Below are 21,468 nucleotides of genomic sequence, written 5' to 3' on the forward strand. Positions count from 1 at the left end.
GAAGAGGTAATAATTGATAATAAGGTAATATGAGGTAATAATTGAGTAGCAGTGGTAGGCCACAAAGATTACTAGTCTGACTTGACTATAGTCGTAGGAAACTGTGCCATCTTCGCAGAGCAATGTGGCAGAAAACTTCCCAGGCCATGCCAATCATGACAACCACTGGTTACTTCCCTGGGCACAAATGGTTCTGCCAGACATAATCCAGAAAACACCAGCAAAGACTGTGAAGTCTTACAAAAGAAACCCAAGATCTTTCAAATACTGGGAAGTGTTCCATCAGCAATGCCAAGTAAAGTTAAGGGTGCAAAAAAAAAGGCAGATTTATAAAGCGAAGAGCTAACCTCAATCCCAAGCGACCTGAGTGTTTGGGTTACTCTGACCCATACCACCTATGTACTCCTAAATTATACCCTTGGTCAACCAACACTAAAAAAAATAGCTCCCAATCACTGGGGGCAGGAACTTCCTCACCAGATGAGCCTCACTCCAATGAAATCCTAGATTTAGGAGCCGATCCTCCCCCTGCCTAAAACAACAACAGAAACCTTTCAGTGACATACAGTAAAATTAAGTCTAAATCTAAAATGAGTTTATTCACAAAACATCAGCATTTCTGTGTATTCTTACCAAAATCCAGAGATGGAAAGAGAAAGTCTATTTAAAATAACTATGGATAGTATAAAAAACTTAGGAATCTACCTATTAAGACATAGAGAAACTATATGCATACACATACATACACACACACACACACACACACCCCATCTATCTATCCATACATATAGATATAGATATACACACACTGTCTATCTATCTATATATAGATAGTGTATGTATATGTATATGTGTATATGTGTATATATGTTTACATGTATGTATATACACACACAAATAAAAGACAGATCTAGATAATTAGAGAAATTATTCAGTATTCATAAGTAGTCTAAGCTAATACAATAAAAATGGCAACATTACCTAAATTAAGTTACTTATCCAGTTCTATACCAAACAAACAACCGAAGGATTACTTTATAGAGCTATATAGAATGTGAATTTAATGATAATAGCTAACATTTTGCTATGTGCCAGGTACCATGCTAAGTACCCTACTATTATTATCTCATTTGGTCCTTGTAACAGCCCTGGGAGGTAGGTGCTGTTGCAGATGAGGAAACTGAGGCAAATGGAGGGTAAGTGATTTGCCCAGGGTCACACAGCTAGTAAATAGCTGAACCTAAATTTGAACTCAGCTCTTCCCGACTCCAAGCCCAGCTGCTCTATCCATTGTACCATCTAGCTAGCCTTAATTAAAAGAAACAGGTTATAAGGGAATAAGTAGTATCTTATATTTTTTCAAATATATACTAAAGGCTCCATATAGACTAAAATATTTATAATAGTACCTTTTGTGGGAGGAAAGAATTGGAAGCAAAGTTGAATGCCTATTGGTTAAGCAATGGCAAAGCTAAGGGTTTTAACTCTTTTTGTATCCTACTAAATTTTGGTAATCTGGTAAAACCCATGGATCCCTTCTTACGATCACATTTTTAATGCTTAATATAAAATAATCAATTATAATAAAATAGCCAATTAAAAGCCAATTTTCTATCATAATATAAAACCTATTATTATATATAATATATTACATATTATAGTTATCAGTTTTTTTAAAATAAGTCCATGGGTCCCACCAGTTTTAAGAAACCCTGAGCTAAACAGACTGGTATATGAATGTAACAGAATATTACTATGCTATAAAAACAACAAATACGCTACAGATAGAGAAGCATGGGAACTGGTATAGAGAGTTTACTCCTTATGAGAATACTAACACAGCGGAATTTCTCACATTCTAATGTGAAAAACAATTTAAGAACAGGCCCAGAGAAAGTAGAGTGGAAAAAATATGGGTGAAGCTCCACAAACAGACAAAAGTAAAAGCAGTTTTATCAGTGGAGTAAAGTAGAGAACACTTGGCCAGAAAGGAGGAAAAAATGATGAGGAACTGGGGAAATTGATCGCAAACCCGGCACTAAGACACGATACCACAAGGATGGGGAACTCCAAGTGTTTAGGCATTTAGTGGAGATTCCCCAACCAAAACTGGAGCAACGGACGATTTCTTGGCTTCCTTAATGATCATCAAATGATCAAGATACTTGAGGGGAATTACTAATGTGGAGACTTTTCATAAATAAGCAAGAGCTGGTTGTTTGAGCAAGAATGATGGGAATTTGGAGGGGGATGGGGGCAGAAGGGAAGTGACCAATTCATTTTGGAGTTTATGAAGAAGTGGAAAAGCATAGTCTGTCATGTGTTCCTAGATTTCAGGGGCAGCTAGGTGGAGTGGTACATAGAGCACTGGATCTGGAGTCAGGACCACCTGAGTTCAATTCCAGCCTCAGACTCTTACTAGCTGGGTGACGCTGGGCAAGTCACTTAACCTCATTTGCCTCAGTTTCCTTATCTGTAAAATGAGCTAGAGAAGAAAATGGCAAACCATTCCAGTATTTCTGCCAAAAAAATCACAGTCAGACACAACTACAATGATCCGACAAAACAGAAAAGAGGGAGAGAAAGGTTTTGGGGTTTTTTTAAAGCAATTAGTTTGGCATGGCTCTGTAAGAATATTTATCAATGTACCAGTCTACACAATGAGCAAAGGCTGGTTACTAGCACTAACCATCCTAGGATGGGGGTAGACAAGAAACCCAAGCAGGGATATAGCAGTGCTTGGAGCAGATGGGATGATAAGAACAGATGACTGAGGCACAATAGAGCTCCCCAACTCTTCTCGTTTCTGAGCAGGAGAATAACCTTTGGACTGAAAAGGGGAGGGAAAAGAAATGTGGATCAGAAACTGAAAGCCAAAGATAGCACTCTGCAAGAGAACCCCATTGCCCTGGAGTTCAAATCCCTGGGACAAGATGAAAAGTCACCCCAAGGTATTGATCAAATCAGCTGTTGGAACTGTTAAGCTACTGCCACTAATCTTTGTTTAGACTGCACAAGCCCAGGACTGAAGAAAGGTAGAAATATCCCCATTAAAAAAGCAATAAAAATACATTAAATAAACTAAAAAGATCTGCAAACTCCAGGCCAGAAAGCTTGACTTGGCAAAATGATACAACATATTATTAAACAGGTGGCTAGTTAGGGAAGAAAAAAGGTGATCACCAAGAGCCAGTATAGCCTCACCAAGAACAAGTCATACCAAACTAACCACAGTTTCATTTTCAGATACTGTTATTTAACACATGGATCAGGGAAATTCTAGAGAAACGTTAACCTGAATTTTAGAGGGGGGATATATTTATTTAAGGCCAAGTACAAAGACAAGTGAAAGATGCTCCCTGCCTTCAAGAAGCTTACTATCTAATGAAGAGACAACATGAAAACAAGCTATTAACAGGATAAACTGGATCCTCAAAAGCAGGGACTGTCTTTTACCTTTCTTTGTATCCTCACCACTAACCACAGTGGCTGGCACATAGTAGGCCCTTAATAAATCTTTATGGATCGCCTATTCTGCCTGGCTTCAGAAGGCAGAATTAGTAACAATATGTAAAAGTCACAGAGGCAGATTTAGTTTGATTTAAGGAAGAAATAGATTTAATTTTACAAACAAGTAGAGTTATTCAAAAACAATTGGAGCTTAGGGAGTCAAGGTGGCTTTGGTGGTGGCACAGTCTTCTCTCAGTCCCCTGGGGCTCCTGGGGACACACACCCCCAGGCCATATGTCCAAGTGTTTGCCCCAGGACCTTAGGTCTTCAAGGTACTACCAGTGCCAGACCTAGGGTCAGCCTCACCCTTAGGTCCTTCCAGTCTCCATCTGTCCTTATCCATCCTGCAACACCTCCCCTCACTCCCACCCCAAGCAACCACTGCATTGGACAAGTTCTGGCAGAGCAGCCTAGCAAGTCATGGAAAGGAAACTTTGTGATGTCTGAGATCTTCTGCAGGCAACTATTGGCTATGTAGAAGTTGGCAGCCCAAGACCAGGCCTACAGCTGGAATCTTCAGAGCTGAAATACATGGCAACTTTCTCATCCTTAAAGTCCCCTTCTCAGACCTTCCCTCATGAGAGGAAGCATACCTGAAGCACATTGGAGAAATGAATCATTTTTATGGTGACTCTGCAGAAGGTAGCAGATTTTGTGGTCCATCTATAAGAGAAAACCCATCTCCCCTAGGAGATAACTTTGACTCAGATCAGTGGCCAAGCCAGGCTCTGCCTTGTTGGCTCCTGATGGCATGATCAGATCCAGAAGAGCCTTTCTTCCCTAGTAAGCTAAACTCCCTCATTCAGAGGGAGCTTTGGAAGAGGACATTTTTTTAGATGACCACCTGGGGCCATTAAGTGGTATAGATAATAAAGTGCTGGTCCTGGAGTCAAAAAGACTCCTCTTCTTGAGTTCAAATCCAGCCTCAGACACTTACTAGCTGGGTGACCCTAGGCAAGTCATTTAACCCTGTTTGCCTCAGTTTCCAGTATCTCTGCCAAGAAAACTCCAAATGGGGTCACCAAGAGTTGGACACAACTAAAAACAACTGAACTAGAGGACCACCTTTATTGCTTTAGATTGAGACTCTGTGATGCTATAGTAACTCAGGAAAACTGTTTAAGTGAAATTCATCATTTATGCAGAGTTCACTTCTAAGAGAAGATATGTCCATTAAGGTCTGGAAAACACAGCACTATGGATCAAATGTTTTCAGTTATTATGAGTTATTTGAGAATGGAATCACATTTCCAAACTAATCATATTGGTAAAGTTTCTTAAGATGTGTTTTTTAAAAAATTGGACTGGGGTGCCTAAGGAGGTAGTAAGTTTCCTGTCATTGGTAGTCTCCAAGCAGGGGATGGATGTCAAATTGTAGGTATCATAAGGCAATTAATTGGCACAGTGGATAGAGCATTGAGGAGCAGATAGGTGGTGCAGTGGATAGAGTGTCTGGAGGACCTGAATTTGAATCCACCCTTAGACACTTGTTGTGTGACCCTGGACCAGTCACTTAACCCCGTTAACAACTAATCAACAGCAACAACAGAAAAATGGACCACTAAGCCTGAAGTCAAGAAGCTTATTCTTTTGTTGCAGTTCAGTCCTGTCCAACTCTTCATGAGCCCATCTGGGGTTTTCTTCGCAAAGATAATATAGTGTTTTGACATTTACTTCTCCAGCTCATCTTGCAGATCAGGAATGGAGGCAAAGAGGGTGAAATGACTTGCCCAGGGTAACACTGGTAGTAAGTATATGAGGCCAGATCTGAACCTAGGTCTTTTTGATGCCAGGCCCAGTGCTCTATCCACAGAGCCCCCTACCTGCCCCAGAGTCAAGAAGACCTGAGTTCAAATCCAACCTCTGATACTTACCTAGGAAAGACATTTAATCTGTTTGCCTCAATTTCCTCAACTGTAAAATGTGGTTCATAACAACACCTACCTCGAAGGTTTATTGTGAGAATCCGATGAGTTTGGCCCAGTGCCTGACACATAGTAAATACTAGAGAAATGCTTCTTCTCTCCCTCCCTCCCCCTGTACTTTTGAGGTAGGAGATTCCTTCCAATTCTGAGATCCCTGGATTCTCATTTCACAACAAGATACTGGAATGAAACAGAAAAATATTCTAGCTCTTTGAGGGTTCTGCTTAATGGAATTGAGGTGAATCATGGACTGACTAGAGGCTCATTCATCACAGCACAAAGGAGTGCTAGCATAGCAGCCCCTCTGTGGTCGCTCCCCTAAGTGGATATCCCTGATGGTTGGGGTCCCTAATAGTTCAGTTGACTGCTATAATCTCAAGGCTCTAGGGGGACACCTTAGGGGATATATTTCCCATACAATTAATGATGAGTCCCACTGGTAATCAGCCAGACTTGTCATACCATGGTATCAGAGTTTTAAAACTAAAAGGGATCTTGGACAAACACCACTGAGTTCAACCCACTCATTTTATGAATAAGGAAACAGACACACAAAGCAGTTAAATGTTTTCCCCATGGTTACACAGCTAATAAGCTTCTGAGGAAGAATCTGAACACAGCCCTTTCTGACTCCAAGTCCAGTGCCCTAACCATTATACCAATTCAATTCAACAAATGTTTAATCATTTTCTTCTGGGCAGCCAGGTGGCACAGAGTGCTGGGCCTGGAGTTAGGACCACCTGAGTTCAAATCCAACTTCAGACATTTACTAGCTATATGACCCTGGGCAAATCACTTAACTCTGCTTGCCTCAGTTTCCTCATTCAGATAAGCTGGAGAAGGAACTGACAAACCACTCCAGTATCTTTGCCTACTCGGGTCACAAAGAGTCAGATATGACTGAAATGAATGAACAATAACATTCACTACGTGCCAGGCCCTACTAGGCTAAGCAAAAGACAGTCCCTGCCCTCAAGGAACTCTAATAACCTTATAACCCATACCATTATCTCAACCATGCTGGCTCATTTTGTTTTTAGCATTTACCAAGAGAGGATTGTAAGAACAGTTAGTATAAACATCCCCCCAGAAATGGGAGGTCCACTCTCCCACAAGGATATACAGACTCCGGAGTAAGAATGAGCTTAAACGGAGAGCAACAGCAGAGAGACCCAAGTGGAGAAAACACATGTGGCCAAAGGATAAACTCCTACTTCCTGGTTGCTAACAGAGTCCATTGCAAAAGTTCAAGTTCCTTTAAGACACTTCCTCCTTCTGGCATATAAATCTCTATATCTGTCTACATCTGTGTTTGGCATCAGGTCATCTCCACCTGCTTCCAGCTGGATATATTTTCTCCTGCTAGGTCTTTTCTCCAATGATATGTTCAATAGTGGGTGAAAGGAAGGCAGAATCCAGGAAGAAGGAAAAAATAGCAACTCTTCCACCCCACATGATTACTCATTACATTACCCTCTGAGGGGGGGGGGCCTAAATTGGGAGTCCACCACTACTCCAGCCATTCAAAGACCTCAGAGATATAAACAGCCTGATTGGTTAACCAATCAACTGTTTATTGATCCAATCACACCTATCCCTAGGTATAAACCTGGAGTTCTTAACCTGGGGTCCATGAACTTGTTTTTAAATTTTGATAACATTTAAATTTTGATAAATATTACAATATAATAATTTTCTTTAAAAATCTATGTGTTTTATTTTATGCATTTAAAAACTGTATTCTGGAAAGGGTCCGTAGTTTTTTTCAGACTGCCAAAAAGGTCAAGAACCAATGTTAAGGAGTATCTTATTTATACGCTGATAACTTCATCAAGCCCTTACATTGATTACATTAACTGAGATGGGGGGAGAGAGCATAGGGGAACCCCTTGCCTCACAGAGGAACAAACAGAAGAGCTTCTTTGAGACTCTGCGGCTTCCTACCCTACCTCGTCTATAAAAAGGTAAATACACATAGACCCACATGTGTATATATAGGACACAAAGCAGTCAGAGAGCTCATGGAGACAAACAGAACCAAAATAAACTAGACACTAAAAATAAACTAGGCTTGGTAACGGGGGAGGAATAAACGCGAAGTCCTGAGGTGAGAGGAATGGGAAGTCAGATAACTTGGGAGAAAGAAGAAACATCACAAGAAATGACCTTAATTATACTCCAAAAAATTCTGGTCTTTCACCCTCCCAACCAAAGAGACTGATAATGTTGGATGACCTGACACCCATGACCGGAAGGCCCAGCTGAAAGCCTGACTTCAAGAGCATTCTACTTGACCGCCATGACACTGACGTGCCAGATGCCACAAACAAGGTGCAGCCTAGTGAGAGTCCAAGAAAGCAGTAGGTTGGCCCACCATCAAAGGATGGGAGGGTGGGGAGGAAGAAGGAAGGAAGAGGAGTTCTGCTTAAAGGCCTACAATTTGAACACCCCCCCCAGTCCAAAAAAACTAGAAATGGCAAGGACAGATCACAAGACAGGCATAGGACTCTGCAATATCTTCCCCACTACTTTGTTTTCTGTGAATTCAATTAAAAAACAACCAAGATTTATTGTGTTCAAAGTACTGAGTCAAGTGTTACAAATACAAAGCCTAAAATCAGCAAACTATGGCGCCAGGGTCAAATCCAGCCCATCATACCAGCTCTGTGGGTCAAGGGCCACAGTCTATCTTCACCGGCTTAAACAAACAAAAAGGTAAGGGTCAGGGTTGTATGTTATGTGTACATAGACATGGGTCACCTAAAAGCAACTCCCGAAAAGTCATGAACAGACCAATCTGGAGTTGTCCACTTCTTTCCAAGGGAGATTTTAATTCCTATGTGGAGGAGGTGCAGAAGGGGCCACAAGACTAGATGTAGTGGCCTCATGTGAGACAGGGAGGAGGTGCCAGGCTAGAATTATATGTGTCCTTCTAAGTATTGATGGCCTAAGGGAATGATTTTTTAGGTTCATGAAGCTTTATTTAAAGAAAAAAGGGGATCCTCAAGTCTACATTTGAAGGGGATAGGAAATCAGTAATAGAGGCAATCAGTGTCTCCACCACAAATGCACCAGGCTTGAAACCCAGGTTACATGAATAAATAAAAAATAACTTGCAGATGAAAAATGAGAAGATTGAAAGGGGGGAAGGGTGGAATAGACAATCAAGGAAAATAGAGATAAGGAAGGCAGGCAGGCAGTGTCTTCCAGGCATAAGCCACAGAGTATGAGTACACACAAACAATGGTGAAAGATGAATTTCAACTTCATAAAACAGCTTCTAGGTCTTTTTGGAAGACATTTAGAATGTAGAAGGAAAGAATATATAGTATAGCTGAAGTGATAGACTGGATCTAGATTGTGGAGAGCTTTAAATGTCAGCTAAGGACATTGTATTTTATCCTAGAGCCTGGGTTATGGGGGACCTGGGGCCCATAAATTTTTTTTAAAATACTTTGATAACTGTGTTTATGTAAAGTTGATTTCCTTTGTAATCCAATGTATTTCATGCATTTGAAAACATGACTTCGACCAAGGGTTTATAGGTTTCACCAGACTATTGTCAAAGGAGTCCATGGAAACTGGAAAAATTATCTTTCCTGGAGGTAATAGAGGAACACAAAGAAAATAGGTAGGAAGGCCTCTCTTTGTTTCTGAAGGTAAAGGACAAATTAGGTTTTTACAATAGCTGTGGAAACTGTTAATGAGGGCTCTATCCCTGCTTAACCACATAAGCTAGAAAGAACCATGGAAATCATCATGGCCTGCAGGCCAGATCTGACCTACTGTCTATTTTTGTATAACCCTTGTATTAAGACTAGTGTTTTATGGTACATGACCATATAGTTTATGGTAAATGCCCAGAACAATGGTAAAAACCATTCTCAGCTCATGGGGTTATACACAAAAAGGAGGCCAACTGGATTTGGTCTATGGGCCATATTTTCCTGATTCCTGATTTCAGCCAACTTTCTCATTATATTAGATGAGGAAATTGAAGTCTAGAGAGGGGATTAGCAGCCAAGTGAAGAAACAGAATTGGAACCCAGGTTTTCTAACCCCACACCAGACTCCTTTCTCCATTGGACCACAAAGTTATTCCTTCATTTTCCAGATGGGGATGGAGACCAGAATGAAGAAGTAGCTTGCCCAAGCAAGTTAACAGAGGAAGGTGGGCATCCTTGGAGAAGGCATCAGTACACCCTGTTTCCTTTGGGTCCATCTCATGGAATTTAGGAGAGCCCATTCCTAGACATGTATGACTGAGTGGCTTGTACTGTTTGAGGATAATTTTTTCTTCCCAGTTGGCTATGGAGCTGGAAAAACTGACCGTTCTGGGTTACTAAAGTAGAAGCTGAGTGGGTATGGAAAAGAGGAGATCAGTCCCTTTCTTTACATTCTTTCCCATGCAACTTTAAGTGAGGCAGACAGGATTGCTGGGAGCTGCCCCTAAGAGTCAATGGTTGTCTTCCTTCTGCCCATGGAGGGTATTTCTGCCTGCTTTGTTTCTGCCTTCTCCAAGTGTAAGGCTTATTGAAATTCAGAGACGGAAGTTTCCAATGATTTTGGGAGTTTGGGGGAACCAACAGTTGAATCAGAACTGAATGGGTTGGGGGATGGGGAGGGTTTGGAATTAATCAGTGGCCACCGAAGAAGTGGAGAAACATCAACCATGGGAAGACCAGGAACATTAAGATGTGAAATCCCTTAAAAACTATCAGTTACGGACTCAGAAATATGGACGGGAGGATCCTAACTGGGATGCCCATCCATCAGGAACAGAAAGGGAACTTCGTAATGATTCCACAAAGAAAGAAAAAGACCACCAGTGATCTCTTCCCCAAGAATTCTCTACATGTGTGTTTCACCACCTGTGAGTGTGATCCCACTCTCACCAGGGACTTTGTGTATATGAGAAGAGAGTGGACCCCTAGTTCTACCAACTTTGCTATACTTTCTTTTTTCTAAAATTATAATAATAATAATAATAAAGAGCATTTATATCATGCTTTACGGCTTATAAACTGCTTTACAAATATTATCTATTTTATCCTAATAATCCTAGAATGTAGGTGCTATTAGCATCCCTCTTTTTACAAGTGAGGAAACTGAGGCAAACCAGTTTAAAATCACACAGCTACCAAGTGTCTGAGGTCACATTTGACCTCAGGTCTTTCTGACTCCAGTTTCAGCACTGTATCCACTGAGACCCTTAGCTGCCTACTGTTCCTACAATGCCATTTTAGTCGAACTTTTGCTTTAAATAATGATGTTCTCAGGCTCACTACTGGTTCATATTGGTCGATTTAATGAAGTCTACTGGCTGACTGTTGATAATGAGCACACTAATGGGGGCTCTGGAACAGCAGTATCAGAACCATAGCCTCTTAGAGTTATCTATACCTAGAAACCAGAGTGGAGGTAGGCAGCCTCTCCTCCTGGGGATTCCAATCTCTGAGTTTACATCCCTAGCTGAGAAAGATGCTATGTGTAAAACAGAGATATATCAATTAAAAAGATAATATCAATTAAACTAACCTACTTTTCAGGGCTATTGTGAAGACCAGATCACATCATAGTGATAGTAATAGCTGACATTTATAGAACATTTTAAAGCAGCCACTAAGAATCATATATTAGAAAGCACAATGGCTCAGGAGACCAGAGACCAGGGTTTACATTCGTCCATCCATCCGTTCATCCATCCATCCATCCGTTCATCCATCCATCCATCCATGCATTCAATAAACATTTACTAAGTGCCTACTATTGTGGAAAGCTAAGAGCTAGGAATACAGTAAAAGGTAAAAGACCTCATTACTTGGACAAGCTCTTTAATCTCCCTCAGTCTCAGTTTCTTCATTTGTAAAACTAGGGGGCTGAACTAGGCGAACTCCAAAGTGTCTTCCAACCTAGTGCCATAAGCCTCATTCTTTGGCCTAGTGCTTTCCACATTATCCCATTGGGCTTTGTAAACTATAAAATACTATATGAATCATGTAGTATAAACCATAAAATACTATATGGAAGACCACCTACTAAGACACATAAAAGTATAAAGATTATAAAGAAAGTGAGAGTCATTTGTGTAAGCCACGGTGAGGTCTTCATCTTAGGAGTCTAATTCACTGAAGAATTTACAACAACTGCTAATCACCAGAAGACATTTTAGTGACCACTCCCTACAGTGTCAGAAGGCTCTGAATAAATAGTGCACTCCCTTCTCAGAACCTGTTGTAGCTCTTGCTTAACTGGTGTTATTTTACTCCAGCTCTGAAGTGGCCAATCACACCTTGGACAGCTTTGGAACTGTTCTGAGGTGACAGGACCTACTTGGGTGACTCTACTCAAATCACTGTATTGTCTTCATTAGTAAAATGAAGACATTGGCCAATGTGGCCTCTGAACCAAAGGTCCCTTCAGATTCTAGGCCTATGAGTCTATTATAATCCTCATCATTAGCAGAACAGGTAGGGAGAGTTGGCCTCAGATCCAGGAAGATCTGAATCATAATCTTTTTCCTCTGACATATGGTGGCTTTATAACCCTGGACAGGTCATTGAACCCTCTCAAGGTTGCAGCCAACTCCTATGGCTTTAAGTTGGGGACCAGCTACCTATCTACATTTGGTAGATCTCTTGAGATCCTTCTATCAATAAAATCATTACAAGCCTTCTACAAGGTGGACAGAGCACTGGGCTTGGAATCAGGAACCAGAAGATTCATGTTCCTGAGTTCAAATCTGGCCTCAGACACTTAACTAGTTGAGTGACCCTGAGCAAAACACTCAACCTTGTCCGCCTCATTTTCCTCATCTGTAAAATGAGCTAGAGAAGAAAATGGCAAACTATTCCAGTGTCTTTGCAAAGAAACCCCAAAATAGGGTTACAAAGAGTCCGATACGACTGAAACAACACCTTCAGCCTACTTTTGGGGACCATCATACCTGGCATACAGTGGATACTTAAAAAACTCTTCCTTGTTTGATTGCCTAGTCTATCCTGAGTAGAGGAGAAAAATCAAGCCCAGTCCTAGACCTTAAAGAGTCAACTACAGAGAGATAACTCAGTTTCCTCATTTGTAAAAATGAGGAGTTTAGGCTAGATGACCCCCTCAGTTCCTCCTAGCTCTTCTTCTGAGCTCCTTGAAGGGACCCAAAACATTGGGAAACAATTAGATGTTGTACTGTTGGACAACAGTTAGAAGTGAAAAAGGTGAATAAATAAGGAAGCTGCCGGACTGACTAAAAAGGCCTTCCCTTCCTAAAGGAAGGGAGAAGTGGAAAAAGGGAGCTGAAGGATGATTTAGGAGTCACTGAGCCAGCAAGGCTGATGGGGCAGGAACAAAACAGAAAGGGGTGCTTAGGAAGCCCCACCCCATCCAGATGGGAGGGCACAACGCAGAGGTTGACACAAAAAATATACAGAAACCAAATTAATATGCAGAAACCATATCCTTAGAAGCTTCCTCAAAGCTTTTCTCACTTCCCCTCCTGTCACAGGAAGAAGTCAGCTGGGAGAAAACGCAAAAAAGGATTACATGGAAGCAAGAGGGAAAGATCATTTTCTGGAAACGGGGCCAAACTGGCTGAGATAGTAGACCGAATAGGAGTCAACTGTGACTCGGTTCAAATTCTCCTTCTCCACCTCTGACTGGGTAACCTTGGGCCACTCATCTAGCCAATTAACTAGTCAACACGATTTTATTAAGCAATTACAAGTTGGGAACAGTGCTAAGGGCCAGGAATGCTAAGAGAAAAGCAATCAGAATTTACATTCTGATAAGGGAGACATACATACAAAGAAAGCCACAATGAATGGCGGTGGGGGGAGCATGACTTGTTGTTTCAGCTATAGAATGGGTTGATTCGATTAGAAGACTTCTGAGGAAATGGCAAACTACTCCAGTATCTTATCAAGAGAAACCCAAATGGAGTCATGAAGAGTCGGATGCCACTGAAAAACAACTGGACACAACAAAAATAATGACTCAATTTGGCCCCAAAATTACCAAGTCAACAAGGCTTTGAAAGGACTAAATAACAGAGGCCAACCTAAACTCAGGAATACGTGAGTTCAGATCCCGCCTTGGACATTTATTAGGTGTATGAACCTATGTAAGCCACTTAACTGGTCTCAAATTCCATTTCCCCAGCTGCAAAATGGAAATAATAATGGCACCCACTCCCTAGGCTCAAATGAGATCCACCAAACATCCAACAAGCACGGCTTGAAGCTTTTAATAGTGTTGGATGCACTAAGACATTGGGGACACCCTGCATTTATTAAGTACCTATTATGTGCCAGGAATATCATTGCAATGAGTTTACAATCTAACGGGGGAGATATGACAGACAAAGCTCTCTGCAAACTTTAAAAAGAGTTATGAATGTTACTCTGTCTTCCTGGGCTAATTTTGCTCCTACTCATTAATCCCTTGACAGAAAATGCTTCCTGGACTTGCCTTACACCATTATCTACCCTTGAGTCTCTCTCACTCCTCTATCTCAATACACCCTCTTTTTCATCATGGACTGCTTTTGGCAGTCTGGTGGAGCCTATGGACCCCTCTTCTCTGAATAATGTTTTGTTGCCTAAACTCATATCTGAAGGAAATATCAAATTTCAGTTAGAAGTTAGTGAAGATAAAAACTTTTTTTCTGCTCCATGGTCATAGACTTCCTAAAATAACCCCGGGTTAAGAATATCTGCCATAATGGGACTCACTAGATCTACCCTACACTAAAAAACTTCTAAAGGTGCCCATATTTACTAAAACTTTTATCTTAGTAGAATGTAAGACTTTTGGGGAGCTGGACAACGTGTACTTCTTCCTCTTTGTATGCCACATTCCCTGACCAAGGGACTCCCACGTAGATGGTGTTTTCCATCATCCTGAATTAAGCCTGCCAATTTAATTAATTAAAACAATATTTTAAAAGACCTATGATTCTAATTAGAATCAACTTGGAAGCTGAATCCAATGATACAGTACAGACCCCTTCCATACCTATCCATCCCATGAGATTTTTTCACGTCCCCACCCAATGCGTACCACCAGTAGACTGATCAGCTGCCAATGAAGTCTTTACTCATGGCAAGCCACAAAAGAAAAATATAAAAATGATCCTCATTCCTGTGTGGTCCCCTCAACAGCTGGATAGAGTGCAGGGTCTATAGTCAGAAGACCTGAGTTCAAATCCAGTCTCAGATACGAACAAGCTGTATGACCTTGGGCAAGTCACTGAATCCCTCTCTGTCTTAGTTTCCTCAATTGTAAAATGAAAATAATAACAGCACCCCCATCAGAAGGTTGTTATGAGAACCACAGGAGATAATGTTATAGAGTGCTTAACACAGGTCATTGTTGTTCAGTGATGTCTGACTGCTTGGGATCCCTTCCGGGGGCTTTTCTTAGCAAAAGATACTGAAGTGGGTTTGCCATTTCCTTCTTCAGCTCATTTTACAGATGAGGAAACTGGGACAAACAGGGTTAAGTGACTTGCCCAGGGTCACCTAGCTAGGATGGATCTGAGCCTAGAACACAGTAAGCACTTAATAGATGCTTGTGTCTTTCCCTTCTTTGTCTTCCTTCTATTTCCACCATAGCAGAGCCAAGAGCATTTTTTAGTCTATCTATAAACTTTTGACACTCTAAAGAGGAAATCCTTGTCCAATGACCAAAAATGAAACCCAACTGCCATGTCATCTAACGGGGCTTTATAATTTTCAAAGCATAGTCAAAATCTATTCTCTCACAGAATGTCCTCCCCAAACTCACATCCCAAAAAGGAATTCTAGGATTCCAGTTTGGTTAGGCTGACATCATAACCTGCATTATTGACAAGAGAGCCTAGACTAGGCTAACAAGAAGATGCATGAACTTCTGCAGAAATACGTAGTTTCTTGTAAAGCCCCAAACTTGGTATCACTACCTGTTCACTTGAATAAGAGAGGGAAAAAAAATTTGCCACAATGATGTTTCCCTTTCCCTCCATCCAACTCCACCACCATCACCCTGCTTAGGATTTTCAGAAAAAAAAATATGAAGCAACCACAAAAATTAAAAAAACAGTAATACAGTGTCATCTCATTAGTACTCTCCCAATCATTTAGTTTACAAAACTTCACAGGAGAAATTTGGAAAAAAAAACAAAAAAAGTCAAGGCAATATTCTGTGGCGTGACTGACGCAAGCATCCTAACCCAAAGTCCTTGGCTACACTCAAGTCTTTCCCCATCACCAAGGTCTTGTGAGTTTCCAAGGGTAGCCCATTGCCATGGGGAAGAGAAAAAGGTCAAATCATACACACAGCAATGGAAAGGAATTTCAAGGTCTAAACAGGGCAAAACCTTCATTTTGCAGTTGAGAAAACAGAGTCCCAGAAAGTTTATGTGACTGACCCAAGATCACAGAGGTAGCAAGGATTGGAATCCAGGCCTTCTGACTACAAACTGAACACCACTCAGTGGGCTTTTTCAGAGAGCTTCAGAAAAATCAGACACACAAGTTGTACATAGATTAGCAGTTTCGTGTGCAATCTTTGTGTTATGGGAATGCTAGTTTTATTCCATAAACTAAAAATAAAATTTTTTAAAAGAAATAAAATTTTAAAAAATAAATAAATATCAGACACAAATACTCCTCAGGGAAGTCAAGGAAAGGTAAAAACACTCATAGCAATACTCTGTGGTAGGAAATAAATGGAAATAAAGCTAATGACCACTGATTGGAAAATGAGTAAAAATTATAGAATATAAATGTAATGAAATATCCCTAAGCAGTTAAGAGGTGAAAAACTATGAAAATCTGCATGAATGAAAAGAGTCTACATATTTGTTTGAATATCGAATCCCCCATTCGATGGCCATTAAGGGCAGAAACTCTCCTTTGCCTCTTTTTGTATCCCCAGGGCTTAGCACAATGCCAGGCACCTGCGTTTAGCCATCTTTCAGTAGTATCGGACTCTTTGGGACCTTATTTGGGGTGAGTCTTCCTGACTTGACTTCAGGTCTGGCTCTCTACTCAATGAGTCACCTACTGCCCCAGTTGGCACATGCTAGATGTTGAATAAAACATTAAGTTTACATAACAATGTTTAATACATTTTATTGACTCAGTAAATTATTGTGATTAAGTGAAACTTTAAAAAGCTATATACACCGTGACTAACTACAGCCATATAAATAAGGCCACTAAAAGTAAAGTGAACTCTGAGTAACTGAAAAACTAGCAATGGTCCCCAAAGAAAATAAACATCCTTCAGTCCTCAAAGAACAGGTAGGGGATGGGACTACCGGAGTAGAATATCATATATATATATAAATATACAGATTTAGATATGGTCCCTGTCTCAGGTGTTTTTTCCTTATGTTTTTCCTTGTTATAAGAGGGTCCCTTCAGAAGAGGGATACGGGTCTTTTTTTTAAAATGTATTAAATAAATAAAATAAAAAATAAGTAAAAATTGACCAAAACTGATAAAAAATAAAAGGTACAAATTAAATACTTGTCTCTATTATATCATAACAAAGATGTCTGCTATATCACTGAACTGAGTCAGACAGAGAGGAAAGATGACAGGCTCAGTTATATTTAACAAACACTTATTAGACACCTGTTATATATAGGTATCCAAAGATGTTTTCTCTCTGCTATCATATCAGTGGTAATTGCTGAATGATCAGATTTCTATCTGTAGTGTGATTAGAGGCAAAGAAAAGGAAGGGAGTGGAGTCTTACAGATATAAAATCACCTATTATAGTGTGCCAAACCTAGAGCCAGGAAGACTCATCTCCCTCAGTTCAAATCCAACTTTAGACACTTACTATCTGGGTGACCAGTCACTTCACCCTTTTTCCCTTGGTTTCCTCATCTGTAAAGTGAGCTGCAGAAGGAAATGGCAAACCACTCCAGCATCTTCACCAAGAAAACCCCAAATGGAGGTCATAAAAAATAGACACAAATGAACAACCAATTTAAGGTTGAAATGAACCAATCATCTAACTCCCTCATTTTACGGATGACAAAGTAGAGATAAAGCTACTTCTTTGGTATCATGGACAACAGAAGACTTGGATTCAACTCTTTGACCCTGGGCAAAATCATTCTCTGTGCCTCAGTTTGATAATTAAGACATTTTGCAAACCAACTGTCATTATGCGGTTACAAAGTAAGTGGCAGAATCTTTACAGTCTGGGAAGTTTGTTATTGTTTTTCTAAATGCTTTTTTTTAAAAATTAGCCTACTAGCTTTATACTTAGTGACCCAACCTGTGACTTCAACAACACCTCCACAATTCAAAATCTTAGAATTGCCTGAAGCTCTGGAAAGGTGGATCTGCTGGGTCACACCCCCTTCTAGCAAGCACAGGGCAATCTGAAGCTCTCTCCTCTGAGTTTCTCCAAGGGACAGCCTCTCTGGAGCAAATCCTACACCAATATGCTCTGGACTAGCTGTCAAGAGAGGCAGGTTCCAATCCTGGTTCTGCTTCCATGGGGTTGCCTGATCCTGGGCAGAGTCACATCTCTGCACTGTATAATTCAGGTGTCAGGATGTCATCATTTAACATCCTATGGTCACCTACGGGAATGCTGCGGCATACTGACAGTCCCATGTACCCAGCTGCTTCAGGCTGTCAAACTCCCCAGTCCACATGCAGAGGGAGATCTATTTTGTGATTATCTCCCTAAGGTGATTTTCATCTCTGCATTTCAAAGAACTTGGTGTGGAGAGCAGGCACAAAATGTTGACATCTGTAGGGTGATTTATAAAGGCTTCTCATGGGGGAATAATACTCACTAGACTCCACAACTATGGAGAAGAAGTCTTAGCTTGAAATATTAGAAGCAGTCTACCTGTCTTTAGCTCTCTGCTTTCTATCCAGTATGAACAAACCATTTTACAGGTGCTGAATAGGGGGTCCCATCCCTCATCTTTGCCCCTTAGAATTCTGGTTTTCCCTCAAGGCCCACCTGAGGGGCCACTTCGAGATCGCTACCAACCTCCCAGATACTATGGTTCTCCCTCCCTAAAATTACATTTTTTTACTCATCTGTGTGTTTGCTTCTGGTCTTTGTAGTCCCAGGAGGGTGACTTAAAAAAATGTTTCAACTCAGTTGTGGAAAGGTTCAGGGACTGAGGAAGGAACTTTTTACAAAGGCTGGTTAGCTTGCACCATCCAAGTGACATTTACTAGCACTTATTATGTGCTCAGGCCCTGTAATGGGGACCCAGGAGTGTAAAGGATTCTTCTGAGTCCCAAACGTGCCGGTGGAAGCATGACATATAAAGGAGAAAAAAAGGGAACCACCAGCCAACACACCAACGCTGAGGCTAATTAACGAGATGCCAGCTACGCAATCCAGGCAAACAAAAGCAGCAGTTTTGGAGGCCAGCATGCAAGGAAAGATGACAAGAAACTTTGCCCATCCACCCCCTCCCCCCCCCGACAGGACGGCTTCTCGGAGGGGCATTCGCCCCAGGAGCATCCTAGGGGCAGCCGGACCATGCCAACGCCACCCGGCTGGTGCCCGGGGGATGCTGCGGCCTCACCCAGGATCCCTAACTCCTTTCTTCCACCTCTCTCCTTTCCCTTTTATGTTCAGACGCCCCCGGATCCCCACAGCTGAGCCCGGGAAATGGTCGGGGGGGGGGGGGGCCAGGATGACCACTAAGGTCCCTTTCCAGCTGTACATCCATGACGACACTGAAGAAGCAAGGGTGCGAGTGCTTGCTTAATCACCCCAGGCGATGAATGGGGCCCAAGCAGCAAAGGGTTAAAGGAAAGGTGGGGGAGACCAGAGGGTTCTCGCTCGGGAAGCGGGTCTCGGGTTTTCGCTTTCCCCCCGGAGAGCAGAGTTTGGGGCTCCTGGGCCAGGCACCCGGGGCCCGAGAGGTCCAGTCGGCAGGCGGAGCTCTCTGGGCCCGGGTCTGGCCGATCTGGCCTCCGCGCCTCTCCAGGGCGCCGGGGTGCCAGGGCGCCAGGGCGCCAGGGCGCGCGGGCAGGACGCTCACACCTGCCCGCCTCAGTTGGCGCCGGGGCGGGCTCCCAAGCCTGCGCCCGTCTGTCCGCCGGCACCCCGGGAAGGGGGAAGGAAGGGGAGCCCAGCCCACCTACCCACCTGGTGGATCTGATTTCTGATCAGTTGGGGCACCACGAAGATCATGACGCCGCCCAGGACCGTGAAGAGCAGCCCCACCACCCCCACGATCACCGTGGTCTTGCGCCCTCCGAGCTTACGGGCCATGGCACTGGGGACCCCCGGGCTCGCCCAGGGCGCAGCGCGCAGCGGGGCGCTCGGGGGGATAAGGCGGGCGCGGGCAGCGGGCGGCGGGACGCGGACCCCACGGTGCGGGGCGAGGAGGAGCGGCCCGGGGCCCCGGCCGTTTTATGTGCCATCGCCCGCCCGGAGGGACCGCCCCCTCGCCTGCTTTGACTTCGCAACTCTGGCGACTCCGGATTCCCAGACTGGGGCTAGCGGGGCGGAGCCGGGCTGGGGGGCGGGCCTCGCGAAGACCCAGCCCGCCCCCACGCGCCCCTGGCCTCGGCTCAGCTCCCCAGGCTAGCTAACGGCTCGGGCCCCCAGGAGCTGGAGAGGTTGGGGGAGCCTCCCCCGCCAGGCTTCCTGGAACCGGGGCTCCTCCATGCGGGCAAGGGCAGGGGCAGGGGCAGGGGGAGGGGAGGAGGATTATCTCCCACGTGGCCCTTTGCCCTTCGCAGTTGGCGGAGAGGATCGTGGCCCCATTGATTTCGAGCTAGAATGGACACTGAGATCATCTGCAGCTGAGCAGATGTCGGTTGACCGAGTGTCAGTCTGGAAATCCAGAAAACCTGGGTTCCCATCCTAGATCAGATACTTCATATCCAACAGGCTTTGAACAAAAGGCCCATTCTGCCTGGGCCCCTTTTCTCAGGATCCTTCCATCTCTAATAAACGGATGATCCCAAATTTTCCTCATTTTATGGACAGGGCCTTTCAAGACTAGCCCTGTCACCTTGACCAAGACAAGTGCCCTAGAGGAGCCTGTGAAGTTAGGGGGTTGGCCCCCATCACCACTAAGATCCCCTCCACCTCTACCTCTTCTTGTCTAGTCTTGTCTGACTCTCCATGACTCTATTTGGGGTTTTCTTGGCAGAGATAGTGGAGTGGTTTGCCATTTCCTTCTCCAGCTCATTTTTACAGAAGAGGAAACTGAGGCAATGACTTATCCAGACTCACACAACTAATCAGTGTCTGGGGCCAGAATCTGAATTCGAGTTTCACTTCAGGGCCCTACACTCTATCCACTACACCACTCATCTGTCCCCCCCTCAATTTAGGACCCTGTAAATTCAGTCAGCTATCTCTTTAAACTAGATGTACACCATGACTTCCTAAAGAAGCTGTATACCCTTGGCCAAGCCACTTACCCTTTGCCTCAGTTTCCCCATTTGTAAAAGGAGAGATTTGGACCCTGTGACCTCTAAGGTCCCTCCCAGAGCTATATTTTACATATGAGAGCTCCCTAGATCAGGGATGTAATCTTAGGCATCAGGGCTGGCCTCACAGACTGTTGTAAGCACCAAATGAGAAAATGTGAGACTCTATAGAAATGCCAGCTCTGATCGTCTCCACTGGTCATGTCCTAAAAGCTCTGAGGAAGAGGCAGGGGTCAGATTATTCCTCCTACTGGCAGAAGAGAAATTTGAGTCACCGAAAGGAAAGTAATTTGCCCAAAGTCACAAGGTAAGGGGAAACTGAGGACAATGACCGGGTCTCCCCCTCTCTAAGTCCAGTCTGATTTATTCAGGCTGACCCAGGGTTGATGAGCTAAGGGGGGGGGGGTTAGTATTTGGGGGAGGGGAGGGGGTTTTGTTATGTTGTTTTGTTTTTATTCCAATAGGGAAAGAGGCCAAAAACTAGAAACTAGGCAGGTTTCTGCCACCCCCACCCATAATCTGAGGAAGCACATGCTGATTTCCTGCCCTGGGGGAAGAGGTAACCCGCCATGGGGTTGAGATTGTAAGGGAGGGAGACAGCCAGGGCTGGCCT

General features: G+C 43.1%; 1 protein-coding gene across 3 annotated transcripts in view; it reads right to left on the reverse strand.

Moving 5' to 3' along the window:
- Nucleotides 1-19,900, reverse strand: part of SCARB1 (scavenger receptor class B member 1) — a 102,081-nt gene extending 82,181 nt beyond the window's left edge. For all 3 annotated transcript variants that reach the window (XM_072600706.1, XM_072600703.1, XM_072600705.1), the window contains exon 1: nucleotides 19,558-19,900. In XM_072600706.1, the coding sequence (XP_072456807.1) occupies nucleotides 19,558-19,683 (126 nt within the window). In that variant the 5' untranslated portion in view covers nucleotides 19,684-19,900. The remainder of the gene's footprint in view (nucleotides 1-19,557) is intronic.
- Nucleotides 19,901-21,468: the final 1,568 nt, after the last annotated feature.

This window comes from Notamacropus eugenii, chromosome 4 (genome assembly GCF_028372415.1).
Source record: "Notamacropus eugenii isolate mMacEug1 chromosome 4, mMacEug1.pri_v2, whole genome shotgun sequence".
NCBI classification, from domain to species: Eukaryota; Metazoa; Chordata; class Mammalia; order Diprotodontia; family Macropodidae; genus Notamacropus; species Notamacropus eugenii.